Source organism: Paramormyrops kingsleyae, chromosome 5, assembly GCF_048594095.1.
Source record: "Paramormyrops kingsleyae isolate MSU_618 chromosome 5, PKINGS_0.4, whole genome shotgun sequence".
Taxonomy (NCBI): Eukaryota; Metazoa; Chordata; class Actinopteri; order Osteoglossiformes; family Mormyridae; genus Paramormyrops; species Paramormyrops kingsleyae.
The window spans coordinates 23,590,310-23,611,637 of record NC_132801.1 but is presented as its reverse complement, the minus strand read 5'-3'; the positions used below and the strand labels follow the sequence as shown (position 1 = coordinate 23,611,637).

Below are 21,328 nucleotides of genomic sequence, written 5' to 3'. Positions count from 1 at the left end.
AAGAAAAATCCATTCAACTCATTGATCATGACCATTACCTGTACAGTTAATCAGAGCACCTTTCTTTACAGCATCTTCGGGTTACACAATATATCTGACAGGTGCATATACTTATTCAATCCTATTCTGTGAAGGGTTGTCTCATGTTTTGCATACTAGTCCTGTTTCACCTGCCTGCAAACCTAGTTTCCCTTTCTGTGCTGTTTAACACGACTGAATTGACCTTGTAATTTTTCGTTTGCCCTTCAGATTGCTTCTGGAGATTTTCAGTGAAACTTGACTAAAATAAAACCGTCAAAATAAAACTTAACTTTAATGGTAGACTGTAGGCATGTGTTTTGGCCTGCCATTTTTAACTGTATTCAGTCTCTCAAAATGTTTTCTGTGCTTATCTGATGTTTAGTCATGTGATAAGCTGACAACTTAATGTAACAGCCACCATCTGTGTCATTACTGTACACAGTGTGCAGTCAGACTCATTTCACACATCGTTACTTTGAAAAGGTCTCAAACAGAACAGCAACGCAATATTTTAATAACTGAGAGCAACATTTTCTTTTGGATTGTTTAATTTCAGAATATTTAAAAGTAAAAAGTCTACATGGACTGAAATCAGAGAACAGCCCCATAAAAAGGTTGGCACTTCTATCTCAGAGGAGCATTAACCGTCCCAAATTTGCCTCAGATGAAGGTGCTGCGAGTCGTAAGTCGAGTTATTCACACTCTGAATTATTCCAATTACAACTGAAAACCAAAAAGAGGGTAACATCCAAATAAAGTGGACCAATTTGCTTGACAAAAATATCTTTTTCCCACGCATAAGAGTGGGCCAGTGATGGACAAAAGGCAGGGCCAGCAGCAGAAACCTGGGTTGGATCTTGGCTGGCTGCATTGCAACTCTGTGGCAAGGCAGCCCAGATGACGCACTGCCCGCCGGCTGCTCACGGGTCTATGTAACGGGCTGCTGTCATCTGGACGCCTGTGGGGCAAAAGGCTGAAAAGCGGCTCAAGGAGAAAGAGGGCGACTGGCCCGAGGGTTGCATGGAAGGGCATGAATTAGCTTTGAGACAAGGCCAAGATAAAGCATTTACACATTAAAAACAAATGGTTTAGTCTGTCCAACAGTCGTATCAGAGTAACCATAATAAATCAGTGATGACTGCATAATAGCTCTTTGAAAACAACCGCTACGGCCTGGCCGTAGAGTCTGGTGTGTAACAGGAACCATAATCGCCAAAAAACTGTTTTACAATGACCAGCTTACAGTGGATCCTCTTTACATGAAGCACTTCATTAACAGGGTTGAATAACGTGCACTCACGCTTGCAGCAAGAATATTGTTTTGAGAAACCAATCCAGATTTGCAAAGAGACACGTGTAAGACCAGGTTCTCAACATATCCGTTTGTTTGTTTTTTAAAATTCATTTGTATAAACTATAGTTCCATTGCCAGCAAACTCTGTATACTTAATATAACTGCACCAACTTCCTTTATGAAGGAAGGAGATTATGGACAAAGGTGTCGGCTGAAATCTAAAGCAGAGATCATTGTAAGTGTGTGGGTCATAAACGACGGACGTAGCTGGCTCTCAATATGAGAAAGCTGACACACGCTGGACTGTTTGTTAGATACTGCTTTTCTTAAAAACCAATTCTTCATTCACTGTGAGATTCTTTAAGGTTGATTTCTGATCAATCTCCTGCTCCCACAAGGTGAAGTGGACAGCAGCGCGTGTCCACCCTTAACAGAGCTGTTGGGGCCAGCGTTCCCACACCCCTTAGTCCTTTTCGGGCACCAGTTTTAACACTTTGCCAATAGCGATGGTCTTGCCTGCAACAAAGAAAACAGAAATTGATCACAGATTCTCATAGTAAAGATTCCAAGTCATTCAGAAGGGAGACAAACTACTTCAAATAATCCAAACTGGCAGAAGGGATCTAAAAGACCCCAAGATCAGATCTGTTACACCTCTGAAAAAGTTTTTATCCAGGAAAATATATAGATATAGGGAAAAATTCAAACCCATTCACTTAACAGGTGCTAGAAGACACGTAACCTTAAGCCAGATTTTGTAGGAAGTACCCAAAATCATTTTCTTAGAGAACCTGTTCTCCACTGTCGTCTGTCGTGTAGCATGCACTAACACCCCATCAAAAGCACGTTTTCCAACCTTCATCTCGAAGAGTAAACCTTCCCATCTGGGGAAAGTCTTTGAAGGTCTCAAGGCAGATGGTTCCAGCTGTCCGTAAGCGGGCAATACACACTTGGTCTTGTTTGACGAACCGCGGCCGTGTCTTGCTCTTCTCGCCCGTTTTCTTGTCTACCAGGCATATTAAGGCCTAAGGAGAACAGCGATTTAATTTACCTGTTTTACGTCAGCGTTCATACAGCACATGGTACAATAGAAAAAGTAACAAGGAGCCAGCAGTCACACACCAGTTATACAGACTAAAAAAATACCTCATGGAAGTATAGACGTGTGTGTCTGTGCGTGTGTGTGTGTGTGTATTACAATCAACATCAGCCTTACTCAGATGTGAAAAGGAGCCTTCAAAATGACTTTCAATGCCAAAAACAGTCCCAATGCTTGGTGTGTACTTACTGTTATTTGTACTTCTTCAATACAGGTATGGATGTGTAAGACCGCGTTGTAACCGGGACAGATGATCGATTTATGTTCAATAATCACAATCTGGGGGGAGGGGAGGCAGGAATTAGATATTAAATATGATGCCACTGCTGCATTTAAGACTCTCAGAGGAAGTACACAGAGACTTGATGGAGCTCTACCTGGGCGTCAAAGGTGCGCCCAGTATGACAGAGGTTCTCGGCATTGCAGAGGATGAAGCCGGGCAGGATCTCCTCCTCCTCGATTCCCTTCAGCCTTAACTTGAGGTTCTCCCCGGGGCTGGCATCGTCCGTCTCCACGTCGTCAGAGAGCAGACTTAGGACCTCCACAATGTGCTGGAGGGCACAGCACAGACATTCACGACATGCGAAATGCGTGTCATCATTTCAGGCACTAAGACCACCTGCAACTGGCCTAAAGGCCGCTGCTCAGAGCTCTCCAAGAGTGGTGGGTCAAAGCGGTGGCCCTCAATCAAGCCCCTTACCCTGTTTGGCATCATCACAAGCTGCTGTGCTTTGCTGATAGATCCGGACTCCAGCTTCCCAAGGATCACAGTGCCCATATCCTGCACAAGAAGGTAGACATGTATTGTGTGCAGCAGAGATAAGACACATATCCTTCAGATTTCAAGTGGAAATGAATCTTCAAAAAGACCAAAAGAGTCACTGCCCTTGACTATTTAAAGACAAACAGTACTTTACAGAAGGCAGCATTCATTCAGAACAGGTCTGTCATTAAAAACAAGTCTGTCCGAAACAGTCCAACACCCTCAATTAACAGTGAATTTCCATTCATTAAGCTATATAAGTTGGCCTATTCAGTTTGGGTTTTATTTTAATGCATTACCAGCATTACTAGCTAATATTTCACATGAATAATTGACAAACATGAAAACAACATGAATGGGTGTAGAGATGCAGGAGAATGGTTAATGTGTTGGTATTTGGAAATATTCATTCAAGATGTCTGATGTGTAAATTTTGGTCGATATTTAAATTAATTATGCCCCCCCCCCAGTCCAAGGGACCAGCAATAAAATGAGGGGGGAGTGATGGTGTGGCCCAAAGATACAAAACAAAATGTGTTGCGTATTGGATCAAAACGGTACACAGCATTTTTATTTTACAATATGGGATGATCCTCGTAAAACACGGGGCGGGTGAAAATTATTCAGATATAATGGTCTGTGGAATGTTCATTATTCCTTATTAAATCTGGGCAGATCCAGCTTTTGTTTCACACAGAACAAAAAATTTTTAAAAAAAATTCTCTGATCAGCACAGTCAAGTTTCACCAATCAGCAATATTAGACAAAAACTATACTGGTACCTGTCTAATGTCTGTATCGGTGCACCACTCGTATATGTAAATCTGTTTCTTACCAGTGTGAATTTTTCAAAAAATTTTTATTCCAGGTTGCAAAAATTATGCAACATTTTTATGAATGTCAAACATTTTTTTTTTACAGACTTGAGAAAACACTAAGCAGTTTGTACAACTTATGGATAAATACTCCAGGAACTGCTTCCCAGTGATTCTTCTTCAGTCCCCCAAAAGTCTGGACTCCTGCTGTTGGTATTGCGGCCTAAACTTTCCATAACAGTATGAAAGTGACCTTAGCCTCAGCAGCAGAGATGCAACAAGCCCCACTGTGCACCTTCCCCATTTCACAACGGCCCTCTTACACAATCAGGACAGCAGATGAACCAGGGGACGGAAGGAATTTCACATCATCGCGCCATCTGGGACTAGAACACACCCACGCAAAAGTAGCTTTTTGCCAAAAGGTTTAACTGTCCAGTGACTTCTTGTAATCTGGCTGCATTCTGCAACTGAACATGCAGAGAAGGTCGTGCATATCATGCAGAAGTGCATCAAAAGCATAATGTAAGGAGCAAGGAGTTCAGTGTTTCCCCTAAGTTTACAGCTTTTTTTGGAGGGGGGGGGTGGCAGACAGACAGGATTCATGGTGTTCATGTGTTTCTTTTAATGACAGCAGTCAAAAAAAAACAAAACATATTTGTCTGCTTTTCAGGTGGTTGACGCGATATATTTCCCGACGCGCGCGCTCTGTCCGCTGGTGGGAGTGTGCTCACCTGTGTGTGCACGCACGTGTCTGTGCACGCGCATCAGGGCGGAACTCCGCCATGCGCGATACAGAGAGCAGGGGAGAATTGTAAATGCGCAATGTGCATCTTGTCATTTTTGTCTCTAAATAACATCTATAGGAAAGGTAACCTTAAATGACTTCTGTTGTGATCTGGCGCTATATAGAAAATTAAATAAAATTAAATTAACTTGACCTTCAAGGGGGGGCAGGGCACCCCCCTAATATAATGGTAGGGGAAACACTGGAGTTTAATATAATAATTATACTAATAGATACTTTTTATTCATCCCCGTGGTGAAATTATTTTTACGCCTCCCCCAACTTGCTCTCGGTAGGTGAAACCAAGCTGGCTGTGAAGAGCAGCCACCCATAGGAGTGCTCATAGAGCCAGGGGTCAAGGGCCTTGCCAAAGGGCCCACAGAAGTGCCGAAGCTGGGCTTGACCCGGCAACCTTTTGATCACAGGGGAAGAGGCTTTGGCCACTGAGCCACAAGCTGCCCCCACGCGAGAGCAGTGGCTTATGTGCACAGTGACACTAATGTCCCCTTCTAAAATTTTATGTTTGAAAAAAGATAAGCCTCCTAAAAACTCCTACAACGTAGGCAAATTCTGAGGTTGAAGACTTTGGAACAGAATATATAGCCAGAGTACTGTGCATATGAACACACAAAGACTGAAGTCCCACATACACACTCCTGCCACGGGTCCAAGATGGCCACCTACCTTGTACTTGTCGACGATGGGTAACCGAACAGGTCCGTCGCTCGATCTGTTGAAGTTTGGCAAACTGTCAAGGTGTGGAATGAAGGGTAAACCCCTGCAGAAAGGAAGAACATGTTCCCGTCACCTCACCTGTCCCTACAGGGCAGATGGGTTTGACCCACAGGACCTGAATCTCTACAGTTAAGGGTTTTTGTACCTTTATGAAGACATGAATACACATCCCAGCTAAAAGGGCAGTGTAACCATCTCCGGTTACCCAAAGTAGCATTCCTAGTGGAGAGTATCTCCGTAGCTGTGAACATTGCCTGATTGTCCAAGCCGGAAGCCTGTTTGAAGAGAGCGCTGCACTTACGTATACCAAGGGCACAGCTCTGTGGGTTCTTTAAGATTAGCCCCCGTTAGTCCTGAACAGGGCATGAAATGAATGTCTTTTTTGGGGTTAAAGCCGACCTTCTTCAAAAATGGCACTAGTTTCTCCTTACATTCCTCATACCTGTGGATTAAGGAAAACAATATCAGTCCCATTAATGTCAATTACATGGTTGGACTACAACACCAACAGCTTATGCTACCTCTGGAGACCTTTATATTTCTACAGGAAAAAGTTCACGACGCGATCAGAAAGCAGTTGTTCTGTAACACAGCAGGTATCATTTTGAATACAAAAATGCCTACAAAACCCTTATACAGTCAAGCCTCTGATTGCGAGTGTTTTGCAAGACAAGCAAAAACTTAAATTTTAACTTGATGAACAAACGAGGTCCTGCAATACAAGTATTACGTATACGCTTTGTCTGCCTAGCGTTACGTGATTCTTCTCTTTCTCTCTCTCTCGCTGCGTGATTGTGGGCAATCGTTTCCAAAGCTTGGTCTCAGTCGGCGTGCCTCACTTGTATAGTCAAAATTTAGTAGAAAAGCACCACCCGAATAAGGCCTTTGCAGTGCGAGCGATAAATCTGTTTAATGACAATGTAACGTCCACATCGAAAAGGAGGCAAAAGAGGCTGTCATTGGATGGGTTCCTTGTTAGTCGCACAAAAAGAAAGATTCCAGTGAGCCAACAGATAGCAGTGATTCCATTAGTTATAGTTATAGTTGTCCTACAAAATAACCCTCCTCTTCTCCTCTCTCGTCTCCCTCACACCATCCATGATTCTTTTCAAAGGTAAAGTGCAGGTTAATTTGTTTTATGTATTTTTACTTTATATTTTGTATTAATAATTTTTATATGAATGTTTGGGTTGTGGAACGAATCATCTGAGTTTCCATTATTTCTAATGGGAAAATTCGCTTTGGATTACGAGCACGTTTCCGGAACGAATTATGCTCGCAATCCAAGGTTTTTTTATGTGTTTAGGTGTATTTTTACATTTGCTGAGTGCAAAAACACTGAAGGCCAATAGCAATACATCAGATTTAACAGGAATGCCATTTCCTTCCCCTTACCTATCCAGGCTCCAATTGACCGTGGGATCATCCATCTTGTTGATGAGGACTATCAAATGCTTGACCCCGGCCGTTTTTGCCAACATGGCGTGCTCTCTCGTCTGTCCACCTTTCTCAAAGCCAGTTTCAAACTCGCCTTTCCGTGCAGAAATCACCTGAAAGTTAGAAATGCCGAAAAAATCAAGTACTGCTCTCTCTGACAGAGGGGCAGTAATAAAGGAGAGATGCTGTAAACATCCAAACAGCCACAAATACTGTCTGAGTCAGAAACAAGAGAAAAATGTACTGGGACAAAACCCAATCAGCTTCAGTCTGTTAATCATTCAGCAGAAAGAGTACAAGGTGACAACCTTTACATGTCATAAGTAGTAGCCAGAAACAACTTTCTAAAGCAATCATGGAAGGGCACACTTCAGATCAGAGCTACAGATTTACAGTATCGGTAATGAGTCAGTCTATACAAATCTCGATATGGTGCAGGGCATTGGAACAGGAGGCCACACGATGTGCAGGACAACCTGACCAGGCTTACGGGCCAACGTCACAAGTGAGCCCAGTAAAAAGCAGCGAGAATAGATCTGGCATTAAACTGCTGCCATAAATGGAGAAAACAGCAGCAGTCAGCCTGCTTAGCAAAGCAAAAGTGACTAGAGGAGGACATGATCCACATACATCAAACTCAGAGACACAGGCAAGGTCACCTACAAGGACTACTTATCAGGTAGTACTGAATCAAAAACACAGGACTGCACATGGCAAAGGCTGTGGAGACCTCTTCAGATGCACAGAAAGATAGCGTTTCACACCTATGGATCTCCAATAAGCTCCCAGTAACTCTTTTGATTCTCTGATAAATTTTACAAGCAAATACTTCAATAAGCAGAACAGGCCAAGAGATTTCCTCACTTTCACACTTCCTGTGTAGTGATGTATGCAATGTTTTGAACTGACACAAATGAGTTGTTGCATCAACAAACATTTTACTTTGCTCTGCGAACCATAGACTTAAGCAACCAAAGGATGAGAGCGCCCATGTTTTGCCCATACATGAATAACCTGAAGGCCAAACAAACAACAAGCCAAACACTCAGGTAAGAGCTGCCAGAAATAGGAATGCTTGGCCGGAAAGCTCACCAGCACCGCCAAGTCAGCCTGCGACGCCCCGCCAATCATGTTCGGGACAAAGCTTTTATGGCCTGGGGCATCCAGAATGGTAAAGTGCTTTTTTTCCGTTTCAAAATAGGCACGGCCAACTTCCACAGTCTTCCCTTTGTCCCTCTCTTCCTGGTTAGTGTCTAGAGCCCAAGAAAGGTACCTGTCAAGGAAACCAGAGGACAAAGTGTCCCGCGTAAATAACCCATCTTACAGAACAATTAATATCGCACTATGGAGTTCATTTGACATCATGTGCATCACACTGCACAGCCGTAGATTAAACATGGCGTCATTAACATGACTCACAATCCATCCCAAAACCCACAATACACAAAGCTGCAGTCACTCAGCAAACAGCTCCAGGCTGACATGAGGCTCACGCTCAGTGTGTTAGGGTGCAGTTTAGAACCTCAAGGCACATTTAACTGCATCCCCCGATCCAAGGTCCTGCAGACCTGCTGCGCCTCACAGAAGGTCAGCGGAGTCTCACTCACCAGGTCTCTCTGTTTTTCTCCTTTGCTTCCCTTTCATATTTCTCCAAGGTCCGTTTGTCCACCATTCCTGTCAAATACCTGCAACAAGCAGGAACAACAGGGCCGGTCTATTCAGGCTGATTCCAGTACAGATTAGTGCCTGTTACAGATGTGTAGAGACACCCTAATGTACTGTAGGGAAATCAAAACAAAATACATAGATGATGTTTCTAAAAACAACTCCGCACACCACATCTCATTGAAATAGCAGGAAGTGAGCTCACACAGGATCTCAACAGCAAGATCTGCTGTGATGACAAAGGCCTGATCCAGGGTGAACACGGCTCAATCTCACAGGCGAGCACATCGCAAAGCTCTTCATGGGAGACAAAGCTACTCCCAGACAGACAAGTCATAACGCAGCTATGAAGGAAACCGAGTTTCTCAGCCTAGACATATGAAGCATTAGTCAACTTAATTATTAAGATCTTATGACCACAACTGTCACACTCACACCAAAGGAAAAAAAAAGAAGGTGTTTTACTTACATGATCTGTCCTCCAATAGTGGACTTCCCAGCATCTGAAGCAGACAAATAAATGGAGAGATGAGAACGACATTATCTGTGGACGTGTTGCTACGGAGTTTTATACGTGAAGCACCGCGCGCAATGTGTTATCAAGCGATATTGCTAACAATGGCTAACAATTAACCGGGCTAGAATTGGATTTCATGATTAGTCGGATTTAAGGTAGTTCGGGCTAATTGTAAGTGAACGAAGATAAAGGCCATTTAAACTGAGGTACTTTAAATCCGGCTAAGCAGAAAATCGTGTTTCCATATGGGTCCATGGTATTGCTACTTCTGTGGCAAATGGAACGCATCTGACTCGGTTTTCCCGAGTTTTTAGCGGATGTGAAAATCGGATCCCGAGGCAAATGGAATGCAGCATAATTCTCACAACGTAACAGGAAGATTCATGATGACATCACACATAATGCTGTCATGCAGCATTTCCATTCGCCTTTTAACGACAATAATTAAAAGCAAACACTAGGGGCTTTGTAGGTAAATTCAGTGACATTATTTAAGCCCAGACTGACTGAAACTACCTTTAAAAACATTTCAAGTGCAGTCAAGAGGCTTTAAACATACTGCATGTGACAACATGACTCATGTTTTTATGCTAAACACTCAAAAAAACACTCACGAAGGGGGAAAAAAGATCTTATTTATAAAGCCACACATACAAGTGCTGATATGACATCCTACTGTTTTCATAATATGGATACATAAAACATACACAGTGATGACCCTTTTAAAGAATGCTTTTGGAGGGCATTTTGAGAATGGCTTTACAAACAAAATAATAAAAAAAGACACACCGAGTGAACTGAAAGGAAGGTTCAACAAGTTGGCATGAAGCGCCGTTATACGCAGACCCCTAACCCTCAAGGACGCCCAAGGGACTGAAAAGGCAATGTGCCCACTGCTGTTAACCATCTGCATTTTAGTCACAACTGCAGACACTCACAGTTTTTCACCGCTGATGTGGGACCAGCAAACAGAAGCAGTGAAAAATCTAAGCGGATGTGGCCAGCTCTACTTCTCTTGCCAGTGTGTAGCAGCACACTTCACAGATTCCAGCTTCAGAAATGCCAAAACCCCTGAAATTGCATGCAGTCGGACTGCAGCAAACTCATGCGGCCATCAGGCCAAAGTTTTGCATCCGCTGAAGGTAAGTGCACCTGCTGCTCTTGAAGAACTGGAACAGAAGATGGAGGACATAAGGTGAAAACTATTCATGACAATAATCCATGTCGAGCCACACCCTTTTGCAAATAATACAAATGCTGCTGAATTTTTTGTGTGGCAAACGGGAGGAAAGCACCACGTATGCATTTAGCAGATATGATGGTTAGGATTGCCCGATCAGATCGGTGGTAACAAAACAGGGACCCCCTCCATCCTTTCTGAAACACCAATTCAGCATTCAGTGTTCCTGAAAGCTTCCACTCCACCCAGAAATTCTGAAAAGGGCCACATTCCCTACCAAGTCCTCCCCTCCATACAAAAACACCGCAACAAAACGACACAAAGTGAGATACTTTTAAGTGGCGGTCACTCCATGGAGACCGTGGGAGCTCTCGACCATGGATCCATCCTTTCATGAAAATGGCCTATAAGCAGGGTGTTTGACAGACTGAAGTTTGGCACACAGAGAAAAATAAAGGAGCAACCAAAATGTTACTGAAGAATGTCTTAACAGAGAACCCAGCTGAAGCCTGTCACCAATATGGTAAATCAGAAAGGAGAACTAGAGGCACGCAGGCTCAGAATCCCCCAAGCCCCCTTCTGAGACCCCAAGCTTTCCTGGAAACCAACTGAAAATGCAAAACAGAATGAAGTACATCTGCACCAGTGAGCCACTGGGCAGAAATGCAGCTTCTCAAGCTGAAGAGTAACCTGCACAGCAGCCGAAACGCAGGGCAACACTGACGTGAAGATGCTGGCTTCACCGAATGATGGGCAACCAGGCAGATTCAGTCAGAACAGACAGAGCTTTTGTCTGCCCTCCACATTCGGGCAATCCTAACCGTCATGCCTGATAAATGCATACGTGGCTTTTTCCTCCTGTATACCATGCAACAAATTTGGTTAGATTTGTATTAGCAAAAATATCAAATAGACAAATGACAGTTTCTTAGCCTGACAATCGGATTTGAATTTTTATTATGATGATCCCAAGATAACTAGAAAAGCAGTTTTAAATAACCAATCAAAATACAGTCTCTGTTGTGGGTTACCTGACCAGCAAAAATCCCAAAACTATGCAACACACCATCACTGGGCCATATAGGGGAGAACGGATGATGATGGTATTCCAAACAAACATCTTGTGCACTAAAAACATCCAACGGCCAACGGCATCAGAACTTACACTGTTTGACTTCAACCTCACGCTTACACACAACACAAATGTGCGGAAACTTTTAACAAGGCTTAAAAATCGTACAGGTAAACTTGCAGCGATCAGCCACAGTGCTGAAGGATTAAAATGCGGGAGGAGGAAACCCGCTCCCACGGGCGGAAACGGCCGCTCTGTCATCCCGAACGAACCGTGGCACTAAACAAACACCGGGCCTCCGAGACGCCACCGTGGCAGCCAGACAGACGCCTTTATGCCAGTCAGCTGGCATCAGGCGGGCTTTGGTGCTGCTCCAGCACGGAGGCACAGACTGAATAAGGGGATGAAGCCCAGGCAACAACACAAAGATACTCCAGGGAAATGTAATTTAACCAATATCACAAGAAAAGTGCTCCGTATGGGTGTGATCACCTCGCTACAATGCTGTCTGCTAACAGTTACTGGAGAACCCAGTATGGCAGGACTGTAAAACAAATCTGTTGACAGCCAGCATCAAAATCACAATGTGTTAGTGACATTCACTAGCATACAATTATCCCCCATACAGAGAACAGATTGACCGATTCCTGAACTGAGCAGCATTGCCTTAACACCAAACCCCTCCGTTTGCCCCCCACCTTGAAACCATAGCCATCATGTTCCCTTCGAGAGATGTGCCTTTACTACAGAGTGCAGTATTAAAAAAAAAAAAAAAAAAACACGAATCTTAGAAAGAACCCCATCTACTTCTGCAGTAGTGAATTACATATCCCCACAATCACTTTGGCAGCTATGGTAACACTCACAAAACTTACAAGGGCTCTCAAACTATTGATAAAGAACACAAGAGAACAGTATATTCCCGTGAAAAGGGCTGTCAGCTGCTATGCAGGGCTTTAAGCATCCAAATAAATATGTAACAAATATAAAAGTGGTTTTAAAAAATTTGAAACTCACAAATATCAAAATGATTATGAAATCTTAAAATGATCATGCATTTTATCATGGCACATAAATGTGGTTCTGTTAGTGCAGAGTCCACATCAGACTACTTAACGTTAGTTAAAGCATTACCGCTGACATGTTGTGCAGCCTTGACAGAGCGCCAGAGGCAATGAAGATGTAGACATTTTGCAAAATCGGTAGCATTTTTTTTTTTAACCTCAAATAACATAAGTTTCCCAACTGTCATGACAATACTATTTGACTATGAAAAAAAGTTAAAATATCTGATGTTCACGCACCAGCAATCCAAACATTTTTCAGTTCAGAGCTGTCATATACCTTCCAGATAAGATGACACTATAAAAAGTTCTTCAGATCTTACAGGAACCCTCCTTTTAAAGATAAAAGCATCAACATATGATGAACTGAGAGCGAAGTCAGCGCAGCAGGACTATGTGAAGAGCACAGACTCACCCACGTGGCCGATGAACACCACATTGACGTGTTCTTTCTTGGGCGCGTCTGGCAGAGCAGGAGCTACTTTAGGCAAAGGCATCTCCTCCTCCTCTTCCATCATCTCCTCCTGCTGAGGGTCCTCCGCCGAGCCCATGTTCCTGTAGGGCCCGCTTCGACACTCTGCCTCACCAGGCTCCTCCTTCTGCTCCCATGATTCCTCTGTGTTCATCTCTGTCTCTCCATTCTCCACCGGCGCTACAGAAAAACCACATGAGCATGTCAACAGAGGAAGATGTGTGGCATGAACGAACACAGGCAGAAAATGGCCCGAAATCATTCATTAGCAACAAACGCTTCTCAAGCCATAGCACTCATTCTGTCTACAGGAAGCTGACAATGATTAAACATGAATGTCTCCACTAGTTTACAGCTAAACACTTCAGAACAAAATCACCCCAATGGAGGCAAACAGTAGCCCCCAAAGAAAAAGAAGTGTATATCAGGTGTTGTATTTTGCAGTGGTCCCTCTTCTGTGATTCTTTGCATATAAGCAATGCTTTCTTTGCCTAGTCAGATGAATTAAGCAGTTCACTGGCCATGTACAAAGGCCTCTACTATTCCCGCTGAATATTTACCGTTTACAAACAGCGTCAGTAAACAATAGCAAAGACAAAGGCTAAAGTATCAAGAGAGATTTCGATTTACAGAGTTAAAATAACTTTAAAGGAAATCTCCATACAAAACATACAAACGGGGCTTTTAAACATTCCATCCCATTCCATCCCCAACTACAGCATGTCCAGTTAATGCCTATTAGAATGAACAAACCAGCCGATTAAAAGCATGATGCAGATAACTCGCAAACAGCAACTCATTGCAAACTTTTAGAAAGAACCACAAGATGCAGTTTAGAAATTACAATTATTAATCCACAACTTAGCCAAAATGTAAAAAACAGCTCTTTTTAAGTTAAATTAAGCTAGGCAAAATTCAAACTGGGTTCATAAATCAGGGTATTTCTGGGGAAAAGAGGTTTTTTCAGGAACAATGTGTAAAAAATTTACCACCATCATCAATCTCAAAAGCTTTGTTTGAATCTAGGATTTAATGGCTTTTCTTACTTCGGAACATATGCAGTGGAAGTTCTATCCACACAGACTTGTAGACTTGGTGTTTATCTTACTGCATTCCAGCTTTCTACAGGGTCTAACCAAAAGATAAATGCTGCCAGTTCAGCACACATCTGCTCAGTCCTCACTACAGCAGGAGACTGATATAAAGTAGGAAGGGAGAAAAAATATGCTAATCAGTTTATAACAATTTATTGTTAAACAGAAGAGGAAGATTTAAAATGCAGTGAAGATAGTTGTCACAAGAACTAATAAGAAATTAGAATAGCAACATATGTAACCTTAAATTAAACCAAATCTCACATATACCTTAAACCAAATCTCACATATACATGTATAGACATATACGCACCAAGTGTTTCTGAAACCTCCATTGTGGCTCCTGTATCATTTCCTATGGAGAAAGAAACAGTGTACATACCTTGTGGGTTACTACATTAATAACATCACCCAATAAAAAGAAGTGTAAACTGCTTTACATCACGCAACATGGGATTTTTCACATTCTTAAGGTACGGTTTCTACATTTTCTGCAGTACTTTAGTCTGCAGGATGGCACACCTTATATTCCCTACTATACCACCTCCATAAATAGCCTATCCGAGTTCTTGAACAAGACACAGGTATATATGCCAATATTCAGATTTACAGAAACTACGGTAAAAACACTGCATGGGAGGGGTAGATTGGTTAGATTTCTTTATATTCCACTCCTAAGAGAAGTAACCAGTACAGAATCAAATAATGATTACTGTTTTTCTAACAAAAATTAAATGTACCACTTAGGTTTAAGGTGAATTGGGTTTAGACTTAATGGAGCATTTAGGGTTAGTGTAAATTGGGCTTAATCTTACAGTAGTACTTAGAATTACAGTGAATTGTTTCAGTTAAATATACCATTTAGAGTTCAGGTAAACTGGGTTCAGTCTTAAAGTACCGTTTAAGATTAGGTTAAACTAGGTTTAACTAAAACCTAGTATCGTTTTGAGTTTGGGTAAATTGGGTTTAACCTTAAAGTCGTACCAACCTTACGCTACTTAGCGGTTTCTTTGGGAGAATGAGCTCTGGTTAGCGAAGAGCTCGCCTCCCCGGGCGTATAACCCTAACCCCGGTTAGCTGTGGAGACCGTTACACCACGGACGGAGCTGGGGCCTGAGTGAGCCACCGTGGAAAGCGACGACAACATTCACGGGTTATATTTAACCTGAGGAATCCCGGTCAGCAAGCGCTTCCATATGCCTCCGTCCGCAGATCAGCGCCTAGGTGGCTAGTCAGCTAGCTTCCCCCAAGCAGCCAGCTGCACATGCTAACGCGTTTTTACCGCTGATACCAGCTGTCATCTTACCGCCGGCCTCGGGGTCTTCCGAAGGCCCTCTCTGGAAAAAGGCCGGGACGAATTCGGGAGCATTGATGTTGGGGACGAACGGCTTGGCGTTCACGTTGAGGGCAGTGAAGGCGGACTGGAGCTGCGCGTCGCTCGGGGCCTCGACTTCGTCCTCCTGCTCCCAAGAATCAGGGGCAGTGTCTCTCGAGTCCATCGCGGGTCTTGTTACTGCGGCTAACTTGCTAAGTGGCGGCAACGACGTAGTTAGCTTGATAGCCACTCTCCTAAAACGTGCCTTAAAAGTGACCTATTACATGTATGATAATCTTTACTATTTTGCTAAGAAATGCTGAGCCGGTTCAATACGGCGACACTACAAAAAGAGAGCGGTGCAACTCAGCACTCAAAGCAAGTCCTCGTGTGTGCCGACGAGTCTCCCTAACCAGAGGCAGCGCCGTCGGTATCTTGCATTCTGGGATATGGTGTCTTTATGTAGGTATTTCCAAAGCGAGTTCGATACATTAAAACTACATTTCCATGCATCAAGCAAAGGCATCAGCGCTGACCTTAAGGAAGATTTGTTTATGGGAATTGTGGTCTATTTTATATGATCGCTGAAGTATCGAACGCGAAAGACATGCAAACAGAAGAAAAGATCTTTTTTTTATTTTAGCACACGATTGGTGTTTCTAATGGCTATTGTACTGAGAATGCCTATATAAAGAAATGTAGTGTTACACTATTGTTCTCAAAATATTATGTCTTATATTGATAGTAAAATAAATCAAACTACATACAGTCTCGACGAAAAAGTGCTAAGCGAGTCAACCATGCAAGGCCAACGCAACATTGCATTAAGAAAATAGCAGTTGCAGATGGACCCAGAATGCGTTTCGCTTTTATATCGTTTATAAGTGGTTGGTAAATTGTAGTCTGTATAAGATGCTTCGGAGAAAATATTTAAATAAATGTTGAAAAACTAGCTTCCTGTTATTTTAAGCGAAACTGCTGCACCGGTTAAAAAAAGTTGGACTTGAAAAGTACAGTGAACAACAGTAAAAGAACAAAAGTGTAAAATGCCTAGTATGCCACATAACCTGCGATGCTCTATTAATCTTTCTGCAATCCCGATGGTTTGACATTTGTGCGTTTCTATATCCCCTTTGTTGGAAATGTGTTATGTTTATTCATATTGTACAGGATGCTCCCAATAAGGTTGAATAAAAATAATTCGAAATGGGAATTGGTAAAAACTTGCTTAAATGATACTTGATAAGCTGATATGATATAAGCTGTTACATATTTTCCAACAATTTAACCGGAATGCGCTCACTGGGATATGAAAAAAACGTTCTTCCTGTATGCTTAGTCAGCACCAAAATAATCCCGTAAGATAGCCAACAATCTCTTTTTTTCAAAAATGATTTTATAAATGACAGAAACTGCTTATTTTTCATATTTTTATAATCATATTAATCGTGTTCCGTATGTTTATACACATACTTTCAAGATGACTAATATAAATTTGTATCTTCACTAATTACATTGATGATCATGGGGCGCAGGAACCGGGCGAACTTGTACTCACGAATATTTATAATTTGGCTCGATTACCCCCCCTTAATAAACAGACCTTTGCATTTAAATTAGCTTATTAAGTTGTATCCCCCCAATATCAAACTATTTCTTACGCCCTTAATGACAATGTCAAAAGTGTGTGGTTGGCGGCCAGAATTCATAACCAGCTGATTATGAATTCTAAATTATTGAAAGCGGTTACTGTATGGAAATAAAACTGAAGCAGACAGTGCCCCAAGGTTGAAATCTAATCAAAGTACTCATCAGAGTGATACAGTGCTTAACTCTCTTCACTCCGGAGTTAAGGTTAACATTAAGATTAAGAATTTTGTTATTGGAGGCAATTTTGCTAATATGAAGTTCACACGAATCAAAGTTTAAAAATTACACTCATGTTTTACATTCAGTAAGTTCAAATAAAAACGTTCTACTACCATTGACGAGAACAATCATGCCTCATTACATACTCAAATAAGAATTGATACTAATATTTGGAATAGTTTATTAGCCATATTAATATTACGCCGCCCTCTGCTCGGTTGGTTAACAGATCATGTAAAGGAGGTCTACCTCCCTCATGTGGTTATAAATAATTTAAAATAAAGTATTCTGCGCTTGAGCAAGATCATATGTTTTATAAATATGAGGTGAATATTAAATATATAATTTAAAATAAATTCAAGTAATGTTTATTTGAATAAACAAGCTGGAAATACAACGATGGAAAAACCAGCAACAACAATCCGCACACGTCGCGCAATGCATTGTGGAATATGTAGTTTGTTTATAAGTTTTTTTTTCAACGGGAAGTTGAACGTAATGGAAATACACCTGACACGTGACATTCTGACGGAAGTACGGACATGGATTCAAGGGGTTTCATTACATGGAGTTCACGCTCTTAAAGGAATGAATTAGTGGGCTAGTCGCAGTAAACATATTACATTTATGTTGTCATATTTATACTCTTACTTATTCTTACTTGAAAATAGTAGAAAATAGAAATGCCGCTTCTTGTCCAAAATAAGAAAATTGAACGATTACGTTCCACAGCGGGTTTATTTGCTAAACATCCGCATTTCCAGGTAGGTCTCTGCGTGCATTTCAAATAATTTAGGCTCGCTGGAGTCACTGGTATTCTGAATACGTAAGGAACTCGTTTTCTCGTAGGAGAATGCCAAAGCGTTTCGTGCTAAGGCACTTGAAAATGTCGACACAAAGTGCCTTCTCTATGTGCAACAGAGAGAGTTTGCGGCTACAACCCCGGCTGATAGTAAGTTCCACAATGCCTGTGTATGGAAACAGTTTGTATGATCAGATTTTTACTAGGGACTGCCAGCACTGTTCACTGATTTAATATCCATATGACGACGGTGTATAAAGATCAGTCACAATTTTACATGGAACCTCAGGCAAGTTAAGTAAAGAATATGACATTTCCTTGCAGCCAGACATGTCAGCAGCAGAGGACATAACCAGTATAACAATATAACTCATCACTGTAAAAACAGTGCTGAACACTTAACAGGAAGAAAATAAATTTGGTCACACCTTTTACAGAAACAAAGTGTTATGCCAAGAAAGTCCTTTCCTGCTTCTAGCACACATTTAAATCTTATTAAATATAAACCATTTTTCCAGAATCAGTCACTGTGCTCGGCTCTGATGATGCAACAACCTGCCACTTGGTAGTACTACGGCACACAGGTAAGGCTCCCTTAAGGTGTGTGATTCCATGTATGAAGCATATTCTTGAGCTTGCTCCAGACATTGCGGTCTTTCAAAGGAAGTGGAGCCACGTGTCTGGCTCATTGTGATGGCTCCAGCACCTGGACCGAAGTACCCTCCATTGTCAAAGCTGTCACCACACTGAGCGGCAAAGCCAGCGGAGGCAGGTAGGTGAGCCAGCTTCTGCATGGAAAGCTAAGTTTTGCTCAGTCCTCCCCTGGTTCCCATACTCTCTGCCCTTCAGGTTGGAGCTGCATCTAATCGGAGGTTTCGATGATGACAGGAAGACGTCACACCAGCTGAGCCTTAATCTCCTGGGTAAATTTCCCTTCCCTTTTTAAGCTCACTGGAATGCATGTGGAAACTAGGCATGATAGGAGTGTACCGTTTCAGGAAAAGTAAATGTTTCATTTTTTGGCAGCGGCTTTTCAAAAGCAAGAAGAAGACATTCACTTGGTCACATGCTGCATTACAGGTAGAAGCTCACCTTGCTTCTGTCCCCTTTCTGTTCTCTCTGTTGTATGTTTCACTCAAGACCTTTAACCTGATAGTCTTTTGCTCTCTTTAGAGCTAAATGACGTTGTAACTGATGGGATACACAGACCAGCAGTATATGGAATTGGTAGGACCATATGAGTACATATGCTTTGCTGACCCGCTTGTGAGGTGGTTGTGTGTTGACACCTCTGTCTCTCTCTAGGAGTCAATGTGAAGACTGGGGACGTGTTCCCAGCCACCTTCTCTAGGCGGGGACCTGCAGAGGAGCTCCGCTCAGCCCAGACGTTCATTGGCAGACAGGTGTGCAGCAGCTGTTCACGAGGTTGCACTCTGTAGGCTGTCTGTGCATGCCTGCTCGGACAGGAAGTTCCAGGCCCTTAGTCTGCCTGTTAGTCACAAGAGAGGAAAAACTGGGGGGCGGATGAGGTTTCTTTTTGGAAGGACAAAGCTTGTGCTTTTTACAGATGGTCGAAATCTATGACTCGAGTAAGGAACTTGTGAAAATCGGTCCATGCGAGTGGTCCCCGAATAGAGAACTTATCTTCTGGCTGACCCAGGATGATATCACAATACTGCAGGTAAAGGCAGACCGACGCATCCATTTCATGTTTGCTCTGTTGCCTTTGGTTTGCAACTCTTGGTGTCTAAAGATGTTTGTTGACTCTGCTGCTGAGAACTTCATGCAAAGGCTTGTTTCGTTTGCCTCGCCAGTACTTGTCCACGTCTCCAATGGCTGAACCTCCCCACTTCGTCCAACACATTAAGATGACCATCCAGTTCTTGCTGGAACACCCCAGCGCAGACAGCCTCTTTCCAGGAGGGCTTCCTCAGACCTTCCGCAGGACAGAGTGTGGAGCCTGGGAAAGGGAAGCTGAACAGTAGAGATGCCTTCCTATGTCGGACGTATGAGAGCTTTAAAAGCTGAACCTCCAGGACTCAGTGACTCCCCTGGCCCCCTGGGCCTGTCCAGTGGGACTCCCTCTGACCACCGTCCCCAAAAGGCTGTGCCAATGATGGGGTTTTTCTCCTGTCCTCCTGCTGAATTGTGCTTGTTTCTTTACTCCACAGTGTGTAATATTCTTCGTGGATTTAAGATGAAAAGAATCGTATGAGGAAGATCTGTTGTAAATCTGTATACCTTTTTATACTGAAGTGAACTTTATGCTACCTATAAGGGGTGTATATATATGTATACTAAACATACATAACCAATCAAATGCAATCAAAAAAATTAAAACACTTGTTTCTGTATGTTGGAGGAATCCAGTACGTCCATGGAAACTGAGAGAGAAAAGCCCCAGGAACCAAATATCGAAAGTATACACAAAGGCAGTGACTTTACTGTTCAGGAGCATGTTTAATTAGTTCCAACAATTTCTAATTTTGCAACAAATTATGCACGTCAGTGGTTCGCCATAGTTGCCCTTGTCTGTCCATGCATTATGTGCACCCATCAATTCAGAAGCAGGCTTCCTCAGCCTGGTCCTAATTTATTTAAAATCATTCTTCTGGGTTGAGGGTTAGTCTCTGTAGTTCTGATTTTCATCTTTGCACATCATAACAATTGAACTTCAAAACACTTTTCTTGTACAGTTTCACTTAATCTGAAAAGGCCTCACTGCACTTTCATAATTGCATATTTTGCTGTCTAATTCAATTTCTCAGAATCAAACACATGATAATATTTTGAACAGTGTTGTCTTTTGTCCAAAGTAACAGAATGGAAAACACTGATGTCCAAAAACCTTTAAATGGTATATTGTATATATTACAATTGTTAATTTCCCTATACAAGTCATTTCATTTCTAATGTATTTCAATATAAAAACATTTAGAATACCCCAACCCATTACAGCATCATACAAAACAAAATAACCAGTACTGAGCATCAGCTGTAGGCTCACGGGTTGTGACCCCTGTTAAAAAAGTAATGTTCCCTTCCCTAAGTCATTATTGTTATGAATCATGGCTAATTTTTAGGCTGAAAATGAAGGTTGGGGTTGTTCAAATAGCTGCTACTCACTGCCTGGGGTGCATTCCGTGCCGTCACATTCGCTGGCAAGTCAAGCAGGAAAGAGCAGGGGTCTGTATCTCTAAGCTGGAATTTTTGAGTTTGCAGGATAATTTGTCAGATTTAAGGTAGTCTGGTCTAAATGTAACTGAACAAAAAAGTCAATTTAAAGTCCATTTAAATTGGGGTACCTTAAATCTAGCTAAACAACAG

The 21,328-nt window shown here is 42.2% G+C and overlaps 2 protein-coding genes across 3 annotated transcripts; one reads left to right on the top strand and one right to left on the bottom strand.

The window, feature by feature from the left end:
* Positions 1-551: 551 nt before the first annotated feature.
* gspt1 (G1 to S phase transition 1) lies at positions 552-15,769 on the bottom strand. 2 transcript variants are annotated; one of them, XM_023820792.2, is made up of 14 exons: positions 15,322-15,769; positions 14,329-14,370; positions 12,865-13,101; positions 9,086-9,119; positions 8,559-8,636; positions 8,044-8,224; positions 6,910-7,064; positions 5,816-5,956; positions 5,464-5,557; positions 3,115-3,195; positions 2,792-2,965; positions 2,604-2,693; positions 2,172-2,340; positions 552-1,831 (listed from the first exon to the last, which is right to left on the bottom strand). In XM_023820792.2, the coding sequence occupies exons 1-14, from the start codon at positions 15,512-15,514 to the stop codon at positions 1,779-1,781; spliced, it is 1,722 nt and encodes a 573-aa protein (XP_023676560.1). In that variant the 5' UTR covers positions 15,515-15,769; the 3' UTR covers positions 552-1,778. The 2 variants fall into 2 exon arrangements, with proteins under 2 accessions (XP_023676560.1, XP_072568550.1); XM_072712449.1 differs by lacking the exon at positions 15,322-15,769 and adding an exon at positions 13,968-14,052 and having other exon boundaries at positions 14,329-14,355.
* A 1,960-nt stretch (positions 15,770-17,729) lies between these two features.
* Positions 17,730-20,355, top strand: ntan1 (N-terminal asparagine amidase). The gene is made up of 10 exons (XM_023820826.2): positions 17,730-17,963; positions 18,049-18,151; positions 18,520-18,585; positions 18,665-18,773; positions 18,851-18,924; positions 19,028-19,081; positions 19,175-19,228; positions 19,307-19,404; positions 19,569-19,682; positions 19,816-20,355. The coding sequence occupies exons 1-10, from the start codon at positions 17,883-17,885 to the stop codon at positions 19,984-19,986; spliced, it is 924 nt and encodes a 307-aa protein (XP_023676594.1). The 5' UTR covers positions 17,730-17,882; the 3' UTR covers positions 19,987-20,355.
* Positions 20,356-21,328: the final 973 nt, after the last annotated feature.